This window comes from Epinephelus lanceolatus, chromosome 19 (assembly GCF_041903045.1).
Source record: "Epinephelus lanceolatus isolate andai-2023 chromosome 19, ASM4190304v1, whole genome shotgun sequence".
NCBI lineage: Eukaryota > Metazoa > Chordata > Actinopteri > Perciformes > Serranidae > Epinephelus > Epinephelus lanceolatus.
The window spans coordinates 25,747,354-25,771,047 of record NC_135752.1 but is presented as its reverse complement, the minus strand read 5'-3'; the positions used below and the strand labels follow the sequence as shown (position 1 = coordinate 25,771,047).

Genomic DNA, 23,694 nt, shown 5'->3' with positions numbered 1-23,694 from the left:
CTGATGAGGATTAACATGAGACAAGTTAACTGATGAGGCTGTGAAACAACTAATAGTAAACTTATACCTGCACATCCTGCAAATAATTAATGATTAGAAAAGTTGCAATAACCTGTATCGACCACCAGGATACAATCTTTATTTATATGAATCTGTGGTATTTATACAGTGGTTATATTACAAAAAATGATTTGTTGAGGGTTGTGTACTATTTATTTGAAAGTTGGTGAACATACAACACAATATATCCAAGTGTGTACAGCAAAAGGTATTGTGGTCATAGTTATTAACTACAGTTGCTCATGTTAAATAGTTTGCACTAACTAAAAAATATACCGTACATGCCATTAAAACAGTCCATAAGATTAGACATGCTTGATGATTGAAGAGGCATGGATGCACAAATCAGTTTATCCCCAAAAAGTCTGTAAGCTATGTCTGTATAGAGCTAACGTGACAACATTTAAACATAAAACATTAAAGTAAAAAGCAGTAGCTGCTCAGAAATATTCAGCACCAAGCAGCAATACGATCAAAACTGACTAAAAATAAACACTCTAAAAACAAAACTGAAGCCAAAAGACATCAGTTAAACCCGTGCTGCACTGTGCCAAACATTTATGACAGGAAAGGAATTTTAAAATGAAGTAGAACAGGATCTGTGATGACATGCGCACGCACTTTGGTTTCGGGTTACTGACATAATTCCTTGTCCTTGGGGAAAATGGCACTTTGTTTTGTCTGGGTCAGTACATTTAAAGGGCACATTTTTCTCTCAGGACCAGGTATGGCCACCTGTAACTTTTAGGTGAAAGGTTGGACTTAAGCTGGAATGTTGTGTCACTGAGTTGTAAATCAACAGTTAAGTGATAGTTTTGGGTGTTTACTGAAGGCTTAGTTAGTTAGTTTTGTCATTCTCTCAAATTAAATGAGGTGTAGATTTCCAAAAACTTGTCAAAGGTGAATTTTTCAACCCATTTGCAAGAATAAATGTTGGCATTTCTGCAAACCATAGATGTGTTATCTTTGGAATGTTGAAACTTTACGTTTCTTCATTTAGCCCCAAAAACCACTTGGTTACAGTTAGTAATAGATCATGTTTTGGCTTCAAATCCCCACTTCTGGTGGCACAATCCCCGCTTGAAACCCAGCAACCTGTTTCCTGAACACCCACTGTTGTTTTGGATTTTGAATTGCAGCTTGGCAGTCATTACGCCTTGGTGTTACACCATCCTCCAGTCCCTCCACCTCCCGATGACAAAGTCAACTCAAATATGTAATCAGACAGGCTATTCTCATGCACTGTTCCTACGTATTCTTATATAAAGTAATGCACCGGAATTCGTGTATAATCCACATTATCGGGAAAGGCTGCATCATGTGAACGATGCGCTGACAGGTAAGGAAGTTGTATAGAGACCAAAAGGCCATGTCAATCGGGTGGTAGATGGGTCAAACAACACAGGACTTTCGCCCAGGAGACAGGTGTTAGTAAACTATGAGGCTTTTTAAGGTTCACCATGTTACTTTTCCAAAACCTAACCTACATAACTTGTCTAAATCTAAAGATGACCAACCATGTTTCTTTTCCTAATCCTAATCTACGTAATTTTACTTGCCTAAACCTACCCTACATAACTTTACATTAACTACACAAGTTTATGTTAAGTAGGCGTACAGTACAGGCCAAAAGTTTGGACACACCTTCTCATTCAATGCGTTTTCTTTATTTTCATGACTATTTACATTGTAGATTCTCACTGAAGGCATCAAAACTATGAATGAACACATGTGGAGTTATGTACTTAACAAAAAAGGTGAAATAACTGAAAACATGTTTTATATTCTAGTTTCTTCAAAATAGCCACCCTTTGCTCTGATTACTGCTTTGCACACTCTTGGCATTCTCTCCATGAGCTTCAAGAGGTAGTCACCTGAAATGGTTTTCCAACAGTCTTGAAGGAGTTCCCAGAGGTGTTTAGCACTTGTTGGCCCCTTTGCCTTCACTCTGCGGTCCAGCTCACCCCAAACCATCTCGATTGGGTTCAGGTCCGGTGACTGTGGAGGCCAGGTCATCTGCCGCAGCACTCCATCACTCTCCTTCTTGGTCAAATAGCCCTTACACAGCCTGGAGGTGTGTTTGGGGTCATTGTCCTGTTGAAAAATAAATGATCGTCCAACTAAACGCAAACCGGATGGGATGGCATGTCGCTGCAGGATGCTGTGGTAGCCATGCTGGTTCAGTGTGCCTTCAATTTTGAATAAATCCCCAACAGTGTCACCAGCAAAACACCCCCACACCATCACACCTCCTCCTCCATGCTTCACAGTGGGAACCAGGCATGTGGAATCCATCCGTTCACCTTTTCTGCGTCTCACAAAGACATGGCGGTTGGAACCAAAGATCTCAAATTTGGACTCATCAGACCAAAGCACAGATTTCCACTGGTCTAATGTCCATTCCTTGTGTTTCTTGGCCCAAACAAATCTCTTCTGCTTGTTGCCTCTCCTTAGCAGTGGTTTCCTAGCAGCTATTTGACCATGAAGGCCTGATTGGCGCAGTCTCCTCTTAACAGTTGTTCTAGAGATGGGTCTGCTGCTAGAACTCTGTGTGGCATTCATCTGGTCTCTGATCTGAGCTGCTGTTAATTTGCGATTTCTGAGGCTGGTGACTCGGATGAACTTATCCTCAGAAGCAGAGGTGACTCTTGGTCTTCCTTTCCTGGGTCGGTCCTCATGTGTGCCAGTTTGGTTGTAGCGCTTGATGGTTTTTGCGACTCCACTTGGGGACACATTTAAAGTAATGATGGCCACTCGTTTTTCTTTAGTTAGCTGATTGGTTCTTGCCATAATATGAATTTTAACAGTTGTCCAATAGGGCTGTCGGCTGTGTATTAACCTGACTTCTGCACAACACAACTGATGGTCCCAACCCCATTGATAAAGCAAGAAATTCCACTAATTAACCCTGATAAGGCACACCTGTGAAGTGGAAACCATTTCAGGTGACTACCTCTTGAAGCTCATGGAGAGAATGCCAAGAGTGTGCAAAGCAGTAATCAGAGCAAAGGGTGGCTATTTTGAAGAAACTAGAATATAAAACATGTTTTCAGTTATTTCACCTTTTTTTGTTAAGCACATAACTCCACATGTGTTCATTCATAGTTTTGATGCCTTCAGTGAGAATCTACAATGTAAATAGTCATGAAAATGAAGAAAACGCATTGAATGAAAAGGTGTGTCCAAACTTTTGGCCTGTACTGTATGTAATCATGTATCATTTGTGGGACGCTAACCCATTGTATTTGCATTTTCGTAACATCTCATATAAACCATTGTATGATAAGTTGAATCAGAACTATATCACTTTACAAATATAGATATATGTATAAAATGCACAAAGGTAACGTATCTGTGGTTTGCACAACTGTACAATGCCAACATTTTCCTCAAGCAACTGGTCTGATTTTGTCAGCCCGACCCATCTCTTCCTGCAGAAGAATGACAAACACACTGTTCAGCAACTTACAATCAGTTTATATACAAAAATGTACATGCTCAGTGTGCCTAACACACACACCTGGGTACACAGTTTTTATTCTACAGCCTCATAAATGCCAGAGGATTAAGACTGTTTGCAGATGATACGACAGTCATCAAAATCTCCTCCACAATCAATGTTCAGTGGTTATATGCAGTCTGGCTACATGAATTACTGTGTAATCCAGCAACACAAATACAGAGAGAAAGACAAGATCATATATATATTCATAGGCTATATATATATATATTGATATCAACAGAGTACAGACATACACAGCATAGTAATTCAGTCAGTAGTGAACAAAAGAAACAGACAATACAGCACATAAAAGCACTTAACACTGGCTACACTCTTCAAAATAACTAAGGACGGAGTAAAGACTAAAGTCTTCATCAAAAGGTAATGACAGATCAAATCTGGTTAAAATCCCTGGCTTACCCCTCGTGATATGGAAACCATTTTCAGTTTTCAACACCTGTATAAACACACTCCTTCGGTGTTGTGTACAAAAACACGGCAGTAAGAATCACCATCGCTGTCGCAGTCACCAGTGCTTTCTCTGTATTTAAAAGGAAGCTATTGTTTCGTCAAAGAGAGTAGTGATAGGTGAACATTTGCATCATTGTGCAAAGGTAGCCGGTGATAAAGGACACAATCAGCTCATCTATGGAAATAAGCTTCTTCATATGGGAAATGTGATCAAGGAAGTAGCGTTGCGGTACAGACAAATCATGACATTTCTCAATGGGCACTCAAACTGCGAACGTGATCATTTAATCCATTAAAGTCTGTTCATTTCTTGCAGAGTGACAAATTCAGTACGTAAGAAGTCAAAGATTATGCCCACAATAACAAAATGGTTGCATCTACGTCTTGTACAGCAGGCTAACTAGCTAACAGGCTATTTTCTTCAGTTCAGTTGCCTGTGGATTGTAAAATGAATTTGTATGATACAAAGAACTTGTTTATCTAGTTTGAACACATTGTGAATCTGAGTAATGTTATTCTCCTAAATGTTGGTTATACATTATATACGGTCAGATCGTTTTTATGACTCGTTTGTCCCGATAATGTTTTAAGCGCATATTCAAAACTTCTCCCTATGGCTACAAGTAGTTTCTATCAGGTTTCTATCCATCCATAAAGAAATGCACTTCCTTGCAGTGCACACTAGAACATCATCTCTATATTTCCGGATCTATAGACACCAGTCACATACGAAAATGGAAACGAGGCATGAAATTTTGTGGCAGATTTCAGATGAATTGTGTGCACTATGCCAAAAGAAAAACAAACTAGCTAACAGATTAACAAATGTAATACATTTTTTTCCAGGTACAAAGTTCGACAGCATGTTAAACTAGCTAACATTGGTAGTATCCAAGCTGTGTAACACTTATAGAGTGCATTCATAGTGGTTCATACAGTATCTTCTCACAAACTAAAACTGGCTACACACCTGACAGACCAACCTCCTCTCTTATTAGTCGCCATGTATAAATGGTCCTGTTTTGTCTCTGTACTGCTCCATGTGCATACCCCACAAGACTGGATGGTGAAAAACAGTCAGAATTTACTTTTCTGCTGTTTATGTGGTCCTGTTTTTATCCATCTGTAAAGAGATGCATTTCTTTGCGTTAAACACTTGGTGCGTACACTGTATACTATACGGAAATATGGACACAAAGGTGTTATCCCTAAATGTATGCTGCTGTAGAGATGAAAAACAGCAAATGTCTTGTTTCAGCTTGAAGCCTCGGCTGTGTTCGTGAGGTAAACACTCTAGTAAAGACAGCTTAACAAAATACCAGTGTTATACCCATGCCTGTAAACATACTGCAAGTCAGGCATCTATTTCCTGTCTAAATTATCAGCTTGAAAGCTCTGTGATACATGTCCTGAATTAATCATGTGTTTGGGGATATACTGTGCAGTTTTTCCATCATGAATTGATACATGAAAAACACAATTACTGCAGTGAAGTTGTGTCACTCTTAATCCTGTTAAAGCTCCATTCAGTTCAGTGTTTGAGTTTCTGGGATGCTGCAGCATCAGTCAAAGAGGAGTATCCACAAGTCAGCCATCAAGAGTAGTAGATGTAATTTCCTTTTTACAAAATTCAACAAACTGTGCTATAAGCAGAAGCTGCAGAAGAATGCTGATGGAGTGTCACTGGCCACAATGTCATGGTTAACCTGGACGAGAAGGAGAGGGTAATTACTTTTATTTATTTATTTGATAAAATATAAGTATCAAAAAAGTCTACATTTAGACGAAGACTTAAGGTATCAGCAGAGAAAGAAAGGGTATCAGAAAGGGTATCCTGTGGAGCTTCTGACCACTAGTAGCACTTTGGAGCATTTTTTTCCAGTGCCCCTTTTTCACCAAAAGTAGTGTGGGCTTCTTTTAACACAGGAAAACCTGCTAAAAATAGTCAATTGACTCCTTTCCCAAAATAATAGACCAGCGCTGTGTACACGGCTCTGCTGCAGATGAGTATGCCTTGCTGTGTGGGTTTGTCACGTTCAATGTCACGGACAGGCTGGAAAACGGGTTAGTAGTGCAAAGCAGCTGGAAATAGGACAGTGGCGCAGGTGCACATCTAGCCACAACTGGTGCGGGGTTGTACACTGAAAAAAGTGGCGGATTTTTTGATGCATGCCGGTGTGTTTTGGTCCTAACACCAACAAATGTAGCAATGTGCACAAAATGTCAGTAAAGAAGAAGATGAGCATTAGCAAGTAAACATGGATGTACCAATGTAGTTATTACGATATTTTTTTTAAAAATTGCTTTGCAAATGAGTACTGGAAATGCACTCAACATTGCTCATTAGACGTTAAAAGGTGCAGACACACCAAACCGACATCAAAGAACTAGCAGTGACGAAAGCCAACTGTTGCGTCGTCTACGTCGCCTCACGTCGCCCTGTGTCAGTCGCATTTGAACACACTACACGGACTACATCCGACGGCCAAGTGGTACATACGCAACACCTTCACGGACTATTACATTCAGACGGTCCCGGTGTTTCTTCCGCAGGCTCCACTTTACTCAGCTGTCTGATAAACCCGCTGCTTCTTCCCACTTAATTCTGAATAACAAACCAGGGCTCGGTGCTCCGGTTGGATCCAAACAGAGAGCCGGGGCTAGCTCAGAGACTAGCGGAGGCTAACTGGCTGTGCGTCCCTCTGTCATGCTGCGGCTAATGCTCCGCTAGGCTTCCAGCTAGCCCTGTGAGAGCCGGGGCTAGCTGGGAAGCTAGCGGAGGCTAACTGGCAGTGCTTCCCTCTGGTCATGCTGCGGTTAACGTTCCGCTAGCCTCACAGCTAGCTCCGGTTTGTTATTCAGGTAAAAGTGGAAGAGGCAGCGGATCTGTGGGGCAGCTGAGTGGAGCCTGAGGAGGAAGCACCGGTTAGCCCCGGTTTCACTACAGGCAGATCAGACAGCCAATCAGAGTGATCTCTTTCACCGACAAGCTCCGCCACCGATTCAACATGCTCAATTGGCCGAAAAGCCGCCGACACCGAAGGGCCGACGGTGCGGGACACACCACAAAAAATAGGCCAACAGACACTCACCGACGGCCCGACTTTGGGACAGGGCCGACCATCGGCTTGCTGTGTCAGGGCCTTTAGGTTACATGCTAAGCGTTTTGGTGAGGAACGCTGTTTGTACACACAGCTTATGTTTGTTTACAAAACAACTCCACAGGACACCTTTATATAGTTATATATTTTTTCCTTCAATAAATTAAATATCAAAACTTAAATTAAATAAATACACACTACATTCTTACTTGACTTTGATTCCAAGGAAATAAATGACAAAATGAAAATCATTTTAGAAAAATTCCGCTTGAATGCTTACCTCAGGTACAATGGAGATTTATCCACATTACACAGCGATGTTGTATCCCTCTTTTTGTGCCATAAGTTTCCTGTTAACAGACAAAAACACACAAATCATTTTTATGGACATTTTTCTAATCTTACGTTCATGTAAAATGTGTTGTGCTAACCAGGTGAACGACCACGTAACAACTTTTAAACAACTGCCATTGTTGCTGGTCTATCATTTTCAGTGACATGATGAAACCCTCCATTCATGACGGACGACACGTTTACAAATGTAAATGGAATCCTGCTTTTCAGTGTATTCACACAGCAGGGATTAAACCAGTCATTCAGAGTCTGGGTGAGACTGGGATTCTTTGGATTCTTTGTTGATGAAGTTTCTGTTTCTTTTTTCCTGAGAACCTTTTACACTGTTTTTTTTTCAAGACGAGAATGTTGCACCATCATTCTAACTCAATGTTCTGTATAAAGGTTACAAACACAGAATTTTGTTCCGCCTTTAAGCAAAAAATGGAGGTGGTGACAGAGCCAAATGACATCAGTGTCAGACAATGAGGTCCGAGGACTCCTTACCCTCCTTTCCCTAAACTCTGAGCTGCAACAGAAAAAAAAGACAGGTGGAGGGGAGTGCCTCAAGCAGGGGTTATACTTGTGTGTCAGCTCTATGCAGAACCTACACCATAGCCTACACACGTGGCCTACACCATTGTGAGCATTTATACTTGTGCGTTGGTGTGACTGTGTCACTCTGCAGTTACACCTCCAAAACACTTGTCGGTGGCGGAGGTTTCTGTGTGCTGTAAAGTTTAGTTGATTCAGAACACAAATTAAACACATTAAACACACATTAAACATGGCTTAATAGAGACAATTTCGAACTCAAGCGCACAAATCTGCCTCACTATAACTCGCAGCATTCACAGACAAACACTTGCCTTTATCTGGACACATTTTCCCCACAAATACAACATGCTAATGTTTTTAGCACTAGCCTATGGCATTTTACATTATATAAATTAGCCTAGCGGCTAGCAGACTTTTTATCTTCTCATATGAATCCAGGGACAACAGCAACATTTAACAAAGGTAACGTTACAAAATTCGGCTCCATTACAGCTCACAAGGTTCACTGACAAAACAACTGTCTTATACTAAACCCGTTTTCCAAACAAATATAACATGCTAATGTTATTAGCACAAGTCTATGGCATTTTACATTGTATAAATTAGCTTGGCAAATAGCGGAGATTTCCTCTGCCCATATGAGTATCACTGCTCATGCTTATTAGCCTATTCTCATTTGTTTCTTTATCAAAACAATATATATTTTTTAATAGTTCAACATTTCAGGACAGTGCACCTTTTTGTTTTGTTTTTTAGCACAAGATAAGAGGATCATTGTCAATCTCATGTCTAAAGTATGGTGCCAGAGTTGGGACATAAGTAGCTTAGCAACTAGCCTGGCTCTGTCCAATTTCATAGCAAAAATGAATTTAGTTCCAGTTTACTTACAACAAACAGTGATAGTTAGAATGATTTCGAGGTTGTCATATATTTTTCCACTTCACAGCCAGGCTATCTGCTTCCCTCTGCTTTCGCTCTTTATGCTAAGCTAGGCTAACCATGCCTGACCCCCAGGTGCATTTTTGACACACAGATGAAATTGACATCATTCTTCTTATCTCACTCTGGAAAAGGAAGCAAATAAGCATTTTTCCAAATTATTCCTTCAAGAGAAGAAGCAGCTTTTAACAAAAACTGTGATGTTTCAGTACCTGTGTCTTTTCTTTTGCTTTTGCCTCATCTTGGCAACAATGAAAGCCACAATCAGTATCCCGATGATGACGGCCAGCACAGTCAGGGTCAGCGGTATACTTAGCGCCCCGTTGACTGTTTCGTCGCAGAATTCTCCCTGGTAGCCCAGCATACACTCACACACCATCTCAGTGCCACCACCCAGAGGAGGCACACAGGTACCGTGGTCATTGCACTGAGTTTCTCCGCAGGTCGGCAGGCTGAAGTCGATGCCTCTCGGTTGGGGAGGAGGAATAGAAGTTGTCATCGTAGAGAAGGGAGTGGTAGGAAGGGAGAAAATGGACTGTAAAGAGAGGGAGTGCTAAGTGGAAGGAGAATAGGAGAGGAGAGAGATGAAAGGAAGGAAGCCACACCCTAAAACACAATGAGGAGACACAAGAAAGAGAAGACTGAGCTTTTTCTGTAAGACAGGTCAAATGAATGTCCTGGGGTCAGGCTCAGTCAAGCAGGTTTTTAGCTGTCCTCTGTTTAACTCTAAGTGGTAACTGACTGAAGCTCTGTTACAAACCAGTGATCTGATTTATAGGGATAGCAGAAAACAGAATCTGTCATGAGCTAATTTCTCACAGCGCTGCAAACATGCTGTGGGAAGACTCTAAAGCCTAACTGCTTTGAGGTCTTGTCCTAAGTTGGTTGGGCTAAGCTTGTGGGAACTGATTTTAAGGAGCCTTTGTTGGCTGGGGGAACGATATTAGATACATGTAAAGGTGATAAATCAACCAGAGATTCTTCCTTTGTGGAATTCATAACATTTAATGACCATTTTTTCTCCCTTTGCAAATTTCATTTGGTACATTCCACCTTTCATCAACCCCATTGTCAGAATTGGCATTGTAACTTGCAACACATTCTCACTTCGACCGTGTCACATATTGACAATTCGGTCAAGGACTTTCCACGTCCAGGTATGACTCTTTTCCTAGATACACTAACGTTGTCACAGGAAATTTCGGTTGGTACAACACTGTGAATTAGCGTATTTTTTTCCTTCAACAACAAACACACATGGTTAGGTTCAGGAAAAAAGAACAGGGTTTGGCTTCAGAATCTTACGGGACATGAACACTGATCACTCGGGTGAAGGTTGGTGTTTGTTGGACCCATCCACCACCCCTCCTGCCGACCACACTCAGACTTTCGCTGCCTCAACTTTCATCCTTATCCTGCCACATTTCCCCCTAATGCTGCTGTTAAACTATAATGGCAACCGGCAGCATATCATGCTGACTTCAAATGACGCCTTTTTCATTGGTTTCTGACGCTGCAAGTCACTGCCCAAACACTGGATTTCAACAAATTTGGAGTGAGACCAGGCTCTGACTTGCGTTTCTGCAAACTACAGATAAGTCACATTTGTATGTTATTATGTAGAAAATATGTTGCAACTTTATGTTTCAACAACACGGAGGTAAACATGTCGTCATGTCCAGGCACTAAAACACCTGGCTAGCTAGGAAAAGATCATGTTTTGACTAAGATTACCTAATTTTGGTGGCACAATCACACTGGAACACTGGAAACACAGCTAAATCCTACTTAAAGCCAGTATTACACCCAGTGTTGTTGCTTGTTTGTCTCTAACAATGGCGTGCAGCTTGGCAACTGTCTCGCTGAGGTGTCACACCATCCACTTCCCAATGACAAAGTCAGCTCATTTACATGTAGTCAGAACTAGGTCACTCTAGAATGTTAATATGATCCGTATGAAATGTGAAACGGAAATGTGCCATGCCAATATTTTCTTCTGGCAAGTGGGCTGCTTTCATATAGTTTGTTGGCTGTGGTGATTGAACTAACATTTTAAGACTGTGCTGTCTGTAACAGCTCACCTTGTACACCATAAAAAACGAACACACTCCATATTACAATCTCCAGTTGACCAGATACTCTCATCAGTGTGCATTAATGTTTTAATGGACCCCATTCACATCATATAAAATTCAAACTTCATTGTAATAATCCCCCAAAACATACATATTTAAAGCCACAAAATTGTGTGTTCACTTTTCTATTTTGCTATGTGTAAAACAATAAAAAATGCAATATATTGTGTTTTAACAGTATAGCTTCTGAACAACATCCACTGCTCACATGTAGTGTGGAACAGTGAGCTGCTTGTTGTGTGATGTCTCGCCCTCAGGCATATTTTACTTTTAAATCACCACATACAAATGACAGCCCAGCCGCCTAACTCCAGGTAGTGTGAGAGACTATTCGAAGGATTGTACATCTTGTCTTATAACAAATGTGAAACACGAGGAGTACTCCTCCTAACAACTCCAGCTGTTTCATCATCAACAGCATGAGGTGTACAGACAGAAACCCAAAGAACGACTGAGTCAGCCTGAGCCAGGGCTGCTTGGTATCAACTCCTACAGAAACATCAACCTCGTCCTAATGATAAAATAAAGGCATGTTAAATAATGCTAACTGAATCTATCAAACAGTGCTGTATACATTCACCAACATAGTGGATTAGTAGGATGAAATGATGTTAATATACCTAAAGTATCTAAGACATAAAAGCTGTATTTTAAGTTTCTCAACACGTGAATTAAACCAAGAACACAATGTAAATCCACTCAGAGCTTCAGTAAATAACCTAAGTTGACTGCTGCAGTGTTGCATCACAGTTTCCTATAAAATAAATACACCAGTGTGGGAAAAGTCACTTCTTAGATTTAAGAGACAAGACTGCCACTTATCTAAATCTATACAGCGTGGCAGGTTAACTGATAATAAGTGCCGGTGTGAAGTTATTTTACTTCTAAAGCATCTTGTCATTCAGGTTTCCCACCAGCGCTGTTACATTGAATTTAACAATGGCATCCGCACCAGGTATACAGTATAATGAAATAGGCAAGCGGCATGATAAGTGATGACAAAATGAAAGATATCTACTCACAGAAGAAAAGAATGCAGATGTGGCGTCTTAAAAATAAAGTTGTGGAGTTTAAATGTTAGTTGCAGGTTCGTCCAGGTGTCTGCGTGTGTGCCAAAGGTCCCAGGTCTTTGAAAAGGAATCTGAAGTTCCTCTTTCAGTGAGGGAATCTGTAACAAAAGAAAGGAGGGAAGAGGAAGAAAGCCGAGACCTGTGAATACCTGCCTCTTTTTCCCATAAACACACACACACACACACACACACACACAATCACCTCCTCCCTCTGCCTTATCTTTAAATGGACTGAGTCACATACACACGCTTGCTCACACCAAATTTACCTAACACTTGCGCAGCAACTTTACATTTCGAAATAAGAGTCTAAACTAATCTTATGCTTTAGCTGATCGCTCACTCATGCTGACTTACAAACTCCGGCATCCCTGGGAAAAATAAACTTCATCTGTTCGTCACATTTCAGATAGTTTCTCATAAAGTAAACATCTAGGATGCCACATAACAAAGACAAATAAAAAGTGATGAAACTGATGTGACCAAATCATGTCACTTTTCCTGAGAATTGATGCTGAATAACATGACAAGCAACACACGCACGTTCACACACACCCTTACCATTATACTGAGTTACAGTAGGTGTGTTTGCCAGACTAGCGGGGGATAGAGGGAGGAAGAGGCAAGTTGGAACAAGACACACTGGCAAGACCCAACAAGGCTGACATGTCTGTGTACACTGAAGCACTCCATACATCCGTGTGCATCAGAAAATGTTTTAGTGTGGATTTCTCCAGCCTCCTGAGGGAAATAACTTTGACTTTTGAACTTTTAATTTGAAAGTTTTAGTTGTAGTGTGGCTCCAGGGATGGCAATGTTGTCCGATGCATGAACTACTGGATGGATTGCCATGGGTGTAGTGCTATTTGTTTAAGTGCTGGAATGCATCTGTGACACAAACGCATGCATGCACAATTAAGTTGTGGCTTGTTTCGAAGGTTATGTAACTACTCCTACAAATGCAAGATTACATTATGCATTGTATGCTTTGTAGTGTTTCTATGCAAATGCATCAAATAAAAATAAAAACAGAGGACAAATGCCTATTTCATATAGTCTACAGACAGCTAGCTATAGACTGAGAAAACTTTTAATTCACTGTGCTACTCAAAGGGTACCAGAAGCTACCGGCAACTTTTAAGATGAATTGTTATGTGGCATGTTGCTCAGTTGAGTTGATGTTATGAATCAATCATCACACCTTAAATGTTGATATGACAACCCTGACCATTCCATTTGTTTTTATTTTCTCTCTTGCAGATGCTTTAGTAATAACTGGATCTTTAATGTACATGAATTTCAACTGGAGTATCATATTCATTCATTTTTAATTCTTTCATTCATTTTCTGTAACCGCTTAGCCTGTTAGGGGTCGCAAGTGTGCTGGAGCCTATCCCAGCTGACATTGGTCGAGAGGCGGGGTTCACCCCAGACAGGTCACCAGACTGTCATAGGACTGACACATAGAGACTAGACTCACAAGTCAGACGCTTTGCTTAACTAAAGACTTTCTCCCTGATTTTGTGTTTAGATGGGTGGATACAATTTCAGAGTTTAAAAAAACTTCCTACGTTGCAGAACCAATAGTAAATCTGCAGGGCGGTCCTTCGGTGGCTCGCTGAACTCTTGTGCTTGTAAACATAGTCCCACTAGAAACACGTGTAGCGGTACAAAATGGCTCAGCCGTGCTCACAGAAAGCGCCGTCAAAGTTCAGTGGATGTTTGTCGCGTTTGCGGTGACACATTCTCGCCAACTAAAAGAAACAAACATAATCTTTTACAAGGCCATGACTCATCCGTCCGGCCGGACTATAGAGGCAATCGCCTTGTTGTTTACAAATACTTCCGGGTAGAAAACCAGCAGAGCTTTTAGCTATATATATATATAGCCTATAGATCACATTTTTCACATCACTGTATCACCGTTTGGACTAATCCAATGTTTGTAAAGTCTATAAACACAATGATTGAACAAACATTACTATTTCTGTGTGCACGTTTAGCTGGGCTAACCGTTAGCTGTTAGCCCTGTTAGCCGTTAGCAGTGTCTGTAATAGGTAATAACTCATTAAACGGTCCGTGAAAAAAATATCTTTTCCTGCGGATATCTTAGTTACAACATGATTGAGCTAGCAAAGCAGTTTTGTGTTGCTATGTGTGGTATTTATTCAGTTTTGGGAAATCACGATGTCTAGAAAGGATCAGTGGCTGCAGCTGACAGGGACAGCTAACACTAGCAGCAAAGCTAACATCAGGACGTCATCTGTTAAAAGCCTCCCGTTGTCGGATACGACATGAAACTACTCCAGTTAGCTCAATCATGTTGTAACTAAGACATCCGCTGGAAAAATATTTTCTTTACGGATGAGCACGTTTGATAAAACGGAGTTAGATCTCACGGCATCCATTTTCAAGCTCTCTGTGTGTTTGTTTCCTTGCGGACGAGAAAAGGAGGAGTGCACATTTCCGAGAAGGTGTGTCCTTTTCAAAAATGCCAGAGGTGTTGCTTTGTTGCCGGCCGTTTTCGCTGGCGTGATAACACATTTTAGAAAGGAGTGTCCCCAGACTATCAGAAGGCGGAGATCTCTGATTGTCTGGTGGCGAGACTACATAGAGACAGACAACCATTCACACTCACATTCACACCTACGGTCAATTTAGAGTCACTAGTTGATCTAGTCTGCATGTCTTTGGACTGTGGGAGGAAGCTGGAGTACCCGGACAAAACCCACACTAATGCCGGTAGGACATGCAAACTCAGCACAAAAGGACTCCCCCACCTCGGAGTTCAAAACCCCACCCTCGGTTCAAACCAGATACCCTCTTGCTGTGAGGCAATAGTGCTAACCATTGCACGGAGTGTCACACCTATAGCTATTCCTGGTCTATGGAGAACAAATCCTCTATTACCAAATTGGTAACACCCTTGACATTTCCTCTAGCACCACCATCAGGTTGACATTTTTGAAATTTGGTGAAGCCTTGAGAACTAGTGGACGGACTACCATGAAATTTGGTACAGACAGATGAATCCTAATGACTTTAGTGATCTCCTGAGTTCTCCTTGACTGCCATCATCCAGCCAAAGTTTCAGTTTGTCCTGTACTTATGCCCAAATACCTGCAAAACATATGACATCCCCATCAGCTTCAGCTGTACTTTGTGTTTAGTGTTAAGTGTTAAGCTGCAATGGTCATTTTACAGGGGAAGTGATGGTAAAAAAAAATGTATCCACTGATTTACAATGTAAGTCTAAGGGAAAAAAGTCTATTGAGTCTTTTGAAACCTGGAAGTTGTAGTTTCGTGGCTTGGCTGCTATAGCTTCAAAGTCTGGTGTCATTCCTGGGTGCCCGGTCAAGACCTGGTACCTACACTATTCATAATTCAACCTGACCACTGTTTTGTTGGAGATTTGGATGTGTTACGCAAGTAGAGGGGAAAAATAATCACGGTGGCTAATGTAACCTGGAGCCACCAGCCTTAACTTGTAGATATCATTCATCATAGTTTATTCAATTTTATGTTTACACTTTTTACTTTTACTGTTACTGCAACTGCTCAGTGGCTGGATCTCACCAAACACAAATTAGTCACCCTGGGAATCACAGTCATTATCTTGTGGTTATTGCAACATGGCTGTGTGCGCACTCAGCAACCCAGCCAGCTGTCAAACTCATGCTCCATTTCTTTTGATTTATCTGATTAAGAAACCTCTTCCTTGTGTCTGTGTGTTCATGCATGGTTGGTCTTTCAAAACCTTATGTTTTGGAGAAAAACGTAATTTAGGGTTTTTGGGCAGGGTGAGGGGTTTAGACATCCAGGAAGTCCGAGCAGAACAGCTTTTGTTTGAGTTTGCCTCTAGAAATGCCTCCCTGCATAGCTGGGAGGAGACCACTGGGCAAACCAGGATATGCTGGAGGGATTGCATATCCAGACTCGGCTTACAACACCTTGGGTTCTCACAGGAAGACAGTGGGTGATCACAATTTTGGTGAAGCGTGTAGCTGCATCCAACTATAGAAGTGTGTAATACATAAATGTTTGTACACAGCTTATAAATAACTGTAAAATAGACCCATAATGTGACAGTTAAACATCTACAGTCCTGCTGTTTCTTTGATCAAAATGTAGCAGGGGGACACTAGGACCCAGGCAAAAGTTGGCCAGTCAAGGTGAGAGCACCTCAGCTGTTACGAGGCTCATGGAGCACAGGTATGTGAGCCTCATCCTTGATCTGGGATCACTCTGGTGAACATGTTTGCCTGGTGAGCCGAAGAAACTTTGTGTTTTAAACAGTAGTTAAGGTAGTGTAGGGGTGCAAACACACCCCGAGGTATTGTTTTTTTGAGTGTTAATATAAGGCCATGGTTCTCTGCCGGAAACCGGTGGATTGCTCCCTCTGGGTTGGGAGAGTTACTGCCTCAAGCGAGGGAGTTCATGTATCTGTGGACCTTGTTCACGAGTGTGGGTTAAATACAGCCTGAGACGGATCGGCGGTTTGGTGCTGCTTCTGCAGGGATGCAGTTGTGTGCCGAGCCGTCATGGTATAGAGAGAGCTGAGCCAGAAGGCAAAGCTTTCGATTTACTGGTCCATCTACGTCCCAACCCTCACCTATGGTCATGAGCTCGATTAAATGAGTTTCCTCCATGGGTTGGCTAGGCTCAGTCTTAGAGATAGGGTAAGGAGCTCAGACATCTGGAGGGAGCTCGGAGTAGAGCCGCTGCTCCTTCGCGTCGAAAGGGGTCAGTTGAGGTGGTTCGGCATCTGATCAGGATGCCTCCTGGGCGCCTTCTGCTGGAGGTGTTCCCGGGCACGTCCCACTGGTAGGAGGGCCCAAGGCAGACCCAGAACACGCTGGAGGGATTACATCTCTCATCTGGCCTGGGAACACCTTGGGATCCCCCAGGAGGAGCTGGAAAGTGTTGCTGGGGAGAGGGACATCTAGGGTGCTCTGCTTGGCCTGCTGCCGCCACAACCTGGCCCCAGATTAGTGGATGAAAATGAATGGATGGATGGAAGAATAGATGGATGGATGGGTCAACGACTTAGTTTCTTTTTGTAAAGGGCCCTAACAGTCCAGAAGTAGTAGCAGAGGAAAGGTATGAATGTTGAAGAATGACGTAGAATGACGAAGATTAACACGTGTTGTGTTCAATTCACAGGCAAAGTGCTGCTTGCTGTTTATTTTCTATATATTTTCCATTATTTATTGCAAATTATTTTACTTGTATTTTAGTAAATTGAACTTAACGTAGGGTTTTATCTTTTAGTGCTGCAGTTGGTGTTGGCCTCCGGTCAAGGGAGCACTAGTGCTATGGGAGTTCACGTGGTGAGTTGTGGTGATATAATTTAAGGTTTGATGTGGCACTGGTTGTAGTTTGGTGTTTTTCTGTTGGAAATGGGTTTATTTTGTGTGTAGTTTTGGTCATCCACATGTAGTATACTTCCAGTGCACTGGTTTATAGATTGGTGCTCCACTGCAGAAGGATGCTCTAACTTTTAATTGCTTTTATAGTAGTGCTGTTAGGGACCCTGCATTTAATAAAAGCCTGTCATGGCATTTTGACCCACACTGACTGTTGCCTTTGTTTCTGAAGTTCACCTGTAGATATATGAAAGGTAAGTTGGGTGTTAAAAATAAAACACATCTGGTCTCCTTTGAATCCCACGAACCAGTGGAAGTTGCATTTTTAATTTTCCAATAAGATAAAGACAAAGATAAGATATTGTATGAGTCTCAGAGAAGAAGGGAAATGTCCACCAATGCATGAAAACAGACAGACTATCTGTGCTTCAGCATGAGAGAAGTAACTGCACCTCCATTTACACTGCATTCCACAATATTGCAGGTATTTTGCCACATGGCTTTGTTAATAGAACTGCATATCCAACAACACAATATACTGTAGATGTGTGGATGTTTGTTTTGTCAGGCACCAGTGTGAGATGGAGTCAAGAGGACCATGCATGACATCTGATAAACTATGCACACACACATGCAGATAGAGTGCAGGTGAAAAGTAGATATTTATTCATCACCAAGGCAAAGTCTGAGTCCGTTGTACCTCAGCATTTGTTTTTAAATGTCAAAAGCAGTAAACACATGCATATGTGTGTCCTATCTCTGGATCAACTTTGGCTGCTATGCAGGTGGAAGTACAAAAACAAAGTGATCTTTCACATTAAATATGTTTCTCTAGAACAAGGAAGCATCTGATCGAAACTGGTATCAAATTACAGAAGGGCTACAGACTTACATGGAAAGCTGTGACATTATGATGGCGGGACACAAACTGAAAGGAGCGTAGGATGACGGGGTGATCTGTGATGGCACTCAGTCACACACTAGACAGCAAGACGACAATAAAGACACAGGCATTAGCAGATGAGCACCATTGACAACACAGAAGCAGTGTCACCATAGCAGCATTAGTAAAATATACAATACACACAAATATAGGGGGTTGAAGAAACCTCAAAAAACATCAGAGGCTCCAAACAATGACAGACAGGTAAGGGCAGAAAAGCAGACAGAGCAGGCATGAAGAGATTAAACATGGTGACAGGCCTGTCTGCCTTTGAGTCGAGGGTTGTGATAGAGAAATATGCTTGGACGTGAAAATTCCTCATATTTGCTTTATAAGTACAAAATGAATTTCTGTCAGTCAATGTTCCTGAGTCTACATCACAAATAATAACCTGCTGCGTTTTACTTCAGGGTCCGTGTAGACTTACTGTCCTCCAGTACGGCTGACAATTAGAAGTTCATTGACTGACAGAGCTGTGGATGCTGACAGTGTGGTAAGACTGTATTCCACCAGTGCTACCAGTGTAGCATGATAGCATGGTGGAAGTAACAAGCTAGATAGCTAACTAATTAGCCACTACATTATTGAAATATAACAACTAGGGATGAGTAAGGACACCATTATCTGTATCTGTTCAGCCAACTAAATTATCTGTCTCTGTACTTCGAATGGGCGGGCTTTGTGCCAGAAGAGGGCGGGTTTTAAATCGAAAGTACTCATACTCGTACTTGTCGTCCTCCGCTTATCCGGGTCCGGGTCACAGGGGCAGCAGCCTCAGCAAAGAATCCCAGACAGTCCTCTCCCCAGCCACTTCCGTCAGCTCTTCCGGGCGATGTAATACCTCCAGCGTGTCCTGGGGCGGCCCCGAGGTCGAAACACCTCCCAAGGGAGGCGTCCGGAAGGCATCCTTACCAGATGCCCGAACCACCTCAACTGGCTCCTCTCGATGTGGAGGAGCAGCGGCTCTACTCCGAGTCCCTCCCGGGACCTAATCAAAAGTTATTTCAAGCCTGAAATTTATAAAGATTAATCAGAAGTTGCAATATTTATTACCTATAAGGAAAAAAATTACAGAACAGCCTCAGAATTGTGCTTCAGACCGTTTTTTATCACAAGAGTAATACATTAAAAACAGCTACCAAAATGAGGATTTTCCTTTATCATGCATAGTCAGTGACACATTTTACTTGTATGATACTAGTCTTCATAATAACTACATTATCTGGACCAGATATTCATTTCATCCGAGCACTCAGCTCAACCCTAGCAAGAACATGTGCCTCGTTTCTACTTACGTATGTGACTGGTGTCTGTAGATCCGTAAATACACGTTTGATGCCTCTAGTGTCCAACACAAGGAAGTGCATTTCTTTACGGATAGACAGAATTATTTTACAATCCAGTAGTTTGGAATTTGCACTTGGAACATTACCGGGACAGAAACAGGACCTGCCAGCTACATGGCATGTTTTATGAAATATTTAATTTAAAAGACGTATGAACGGCTGAACGAGTCATAATGACAATCTGACTGTATATAATGTATAACCATATTTTAACAGAACAACATTACTCAGATTCACAATGTGTTCAAAGTAGATAAACAAGTTCTTTTTAATCATACAAACTCACTTGACAATCAACACAGGCAACTGAATTAAAGCAAATAGCCTGTTAGCCAGTTAGCAGTCTGTTAGCTAAGCTAGCACAATGTCATACGGTCTCTACAAAATCCACCGCAAAAGGTTTTTTATGTACTCACAGCAAATTCTGGACCGAAATATTGTGGAGGGGACGAGTTTCGCAGGCACATCTGATATCACAGAGATTCCCATAGGAACGAGGCATAAATACTTCATCAACACACTGTTTTGCTATCATCAGATGAGTGACAACTTTGTTTGGCTAATTTCTTGTAACCACTGTAATGTTAGCATACAGACATGCTGGAATTAGCAAGCTAATTAGGTAGCTACTTTCAAATTAAATTAACAATAAATAGATAAATATACAAATACAATTTGGTAAAGACTGGCAGTAAATATAAAGTAAATATAGTAATTAAAAATGTGATCCAAATGTCCATATTCAGCACAAACCAATGGCTTGTAAAACTCCCAGCTGCAGAAAAATGTTTTGTTGTTTTTTTTAACATTAAACTCATAGTATAAGTAGACTGTGGCAGTAGTATATATGTCTGACAGGATCAAAAAAATAGTTACAGGCCTGACAGGTCTGTCTGCCTTCAAACTGTGCTTGTTTGCTAAGTCACAATCAATCAACGTCACCACAGTAGGATTAGGAAGATATACAATGCAAAGACTAATGTGGGGGTTGACGAAACATTAAGTAACATCATGAGCTCCAAACAATGACAGATGGGTAAAGACGGAGAGGTAAACAGAGGAGGCTTGAAGAGATTAAACATGGTGACAAGTCTGTCCGTCTTTCATTCGAGGGTTGTGATAGGAAAATATCCTCGGTTGTGAAAACTACTCAAACTGCAATGTTCACTGGTGGAGAGATGCATTTAAATGTACCTAGATTTCAGATGAATATTCTAACCATTGGTAAACATATGTACTTAGTGAGGAAAGAATATGATTCAAGATTGACACAAATATGTCTCCAGTACATACAAATGCAGTTAGTACAAGCTGCATAAGTGAAATTGTTGAGGTCATGTATTAAAAATACGTCGCAGTGACACTTCCTCTATATTTCTCATTTTCTCAGTGTTGTTGCCCAGATTCAGATATTAGATATCCATACCGTGCATGTGTTACGTGACCAAAGAGAAAACTACAGAATTATAAGCTTTTAAAGGAAAGAAATTGAGACAAAATGAAATCGCTAGCCTGACATCTCCTGACCAAATCCCAAATGTGAATTAGTCTAGATCCTCTCTGTTCATTTTTGATTTTAAAAGGAGGATTATCAAAGGCTGTGGATAAAAATGCCACTGGTTGACGCGTACAACTGATCAGAGCAACATGTCACGTAGCTGAGCAGTAATAACAGGCTACAGTGTGAAGAGATGAGCTGTGATGGTGTAGCACCAGTTTGTCTATAAAGGAGTGTTGGCACTTTTGCCATCAGAATTTGAAAATATTACTTCAACGGAGACTTCCACATCAGCTGCAGCCATCTTGGTTGTTTTTAAAAATGTATCAACGGCTCTCCTCCTCACAAAGTTAGGTTTATGCTCACCGTAGTGCCCCTGCGCAAGCATGTGCGTGAAGTGCCCAAGATGGCAAGCTGGCAGTCATCGTCTCAAACACACCACAGTTTGGATAGCTGGTTGTGACTGGCTTGCCTCGGGCCAGGACAACTGGAAATCTGTCAAAACACGAGGGAGATACATCTGCCAAAGCAAATTAAACATGACCTCAGACTTGGCTGGTTGTCAGGCTATGAAATCTCTGGAATTTACGAGGCATAATGGAACAAAAACTTTGCTTACAAATCACCAATATATTGAAATAATCTTACCTGTTTTTGAAACTGAGTCATAAAACCTGGGCAAGATCAAGCGCTGATAACATATTTTCATAGCCAACAAGACGCTACAGAAGTTGTCTCAGTTTGAGAAATCAAGACAAGAAGAGTGTAGTGTTTGGTTCATCCCTTCTCACTTTTATTTCATCAAAAGACAGTGTCCATCAGCATATTTACATTAAGCACCACAGAAATGTATCCTCAGACATTACTCGCCATGTCTGCTGCCTTCAGAGTTTTCCTGAAGCTGCAGTGACTTAAACATCAGCGATGGCTTCTTCACATCTACCGGGGAATCCAGCTCCTGGGGAGAAGAGAAGATCAGAAACTTTTCTCCCTACTGTAAAACTTATGAAGGCATCTCATACTAAAGAAATGTATGACCGATATTTCAGGAGTAAACTGATAAGGCAATTGTCAAATCACCTGAACTGGTTTAGTAAATAAATGCGCCACATTAATAGTCTATAGTCTTAAATAAATTCAGAACATCTCTGCTTATCTATCTAAATGAATATGTGCTGAGTGGCCTGACCTTTACCTCAGAGTCTGAGTAGTGTTCACATGGCAGACCCATGTTGGCCATCAGAATTTCTTTCTCCGTGGATCTGTTTCTGAGCGACTCCCAGCCTCGCCTGTTGAAACAAGATTTAAAAAGCCAAATGTTACTACAGCACAAAATAGTTCTGAAGTGGTGTACAGGTCCAAGACTCTCTTAAAAATTTAATTTTAACCAAACTCCACTGCAATTGTTTGTCCTCTCAGGCTCGTAAAGTGTCACTCAGTGAAATGAGCTGCTGCAGCAGAAATACACACCAATCTCATTTTTAAAGTGAGTCCCTCTGATCAGGGTGCAAAAGAAAACAGTCATCCTCTCATGTACCTTCTGACAAAAACAAAACCAGCAGCCACCAATGCAGCGAGGAGGCAGAGGACACCCAGGATCACACCCACATGACTCTTTCCAGTTTCTGTCTCTTGACAGAACTCTCCCTTGTAACCAGCCATACACTGGCAGCGAGTCACTTTGCCTTCTATGATGCAGTTGCCATGATTGTTGCAGTGCTGAAGATCACAGGAGCCTCTTTTAACTGAAAGAACAGAGTTCTTCTGGGCGTTTGGGCGGCCATCACTGGACTTGGTCCCGAAAGACACAGAGTTTGTGTTTGGACCTGAAGAGAAATCAGTGTTAGTGATTATGATACATGGTGTGTGACTGTGATAAAAATGTTTCTACACTACACATATTTTAGTATTTGTTACTATACATCGAGACCCCCTGGTAAAGCCGTGAAGATATTACAAATAGACACTGGCAAAGCAACACAGTACGTACAAGAAGCACAGCAGAAATGTCATACAGGTCGGACTACCATTTTTGAATATATATTTTCAAACAAAACAGTTTCGGTTGAAAAATGACAACAGAAATAACAGAGTTTGCCGATTTTGCATATCTCTGCAATTCAAACAATTGCCAGTTGTCTACCTAAATGTTGTGTTCACACCAGATGCAATGCAAATTTTCATGTTGCGTTACTCAAGCTTGAACACTAGAATATTTTGTGTTGACTCGCTTTATACACATGATGAAAATTTGCATCATACAAGCCTGAAATTGCTGAATCAATGAATAATGAATAATTCTTCTCCTTCTTCTTCTCCTCCTTCTTCTTCTCCTTCTTCTTCTTCTTTCCTACTTCCCATGGGTGAAAAAT

General features: G+C 41.4%; 2 protein-coding genes across 4 annotated transcripts in view; both read right to left on the bottom strand.

Moving 5' to 3' along the window:
• Nucleotides 1-3,519: 3,519 nt before the first annotated feature.
• LOC117269364 (uncharacterized) lies at nt 3,520-12,349 on the bottom strand. Of its 2 annotated transcripts, none has more exons than XM_078162069.1 (4): nt 12,122-12,349; nt 9,177-9,517; nt 7,415-7,484; nt 3,520-5,739 (listed from the first exon to the last, which is right to left on the bottom strand). In XM_078162069.1, the coding sequence occupies exons 2-3, from the start codon at nt 9,461-9,463 to the stop codon at nt 7,442-7,444; spliced, it is 330 nt and encodes a 109-aa protein (XP_078018195.1). In that variant the 5' UTR covers nt 9,464-9,517; nt 12,122-12,349; the 3' UTR covers nt 3,520-5,739; nt 7,415-7,441. The 2 variants fall into 2 exon arrangements, with proteins under 2 accessions (XP_078018195.1, XP_078018194.1); XM_078162068.1 differs by having other exon boundaries at nt 9,177-9,570; nt 12,122-12,346.
• A 9,749-nt stretch (nt 12,350-22,098) lies between these two features.
• lrp13b (low-density lipoprotein receptor related-protein 13 b) overlaps nt 22,099-23,694 on the bottom strand; it is a 40,469-nt gene continuing 38,873 nt past the window's right edge. For both annotated transcript variants that reach the window (XM_033646380.2, XM_033646381.2), the window contains exons 45-47: nt 22,860-23,148; nt 22,518-22,611; nt 22,099-22,280 (exon numbers count right to left, since the gene is read on the bottom strand). In XM_033646380.2, coding sequence (XP_033502271.2) covers nt 22,185-22,280; nt 22,518-22,611; nt 22,860-23,148 — 479 coding nt within the window. In that variant the 3' untranslated portion in view covers nt 22,099-22,184. The remainder of the gene's footprint in view (nt 22,281-22,517; nt 22,612-22,859; nt 23,149-23,694) is intronic.

What these genes read in the sequence shown, in the direction of transcription:
- LOC117269364 (XM_078162069.1), bottom strand. Translation starts at nt 9,463, where the DNA reads ATGACAACTTCTATTCCTCCTCCCCAACCGAGAGGCATCGACTTCAGC. An exon ending in AAGCAAAAGAAAAGACACAG is followed by an intron (nt 7,485 to 9,176) that starts GTACTGAAACAT and finishes GTCTGTTAACAG; the next exon opens with GAAACTTATGGCACAAAAAG.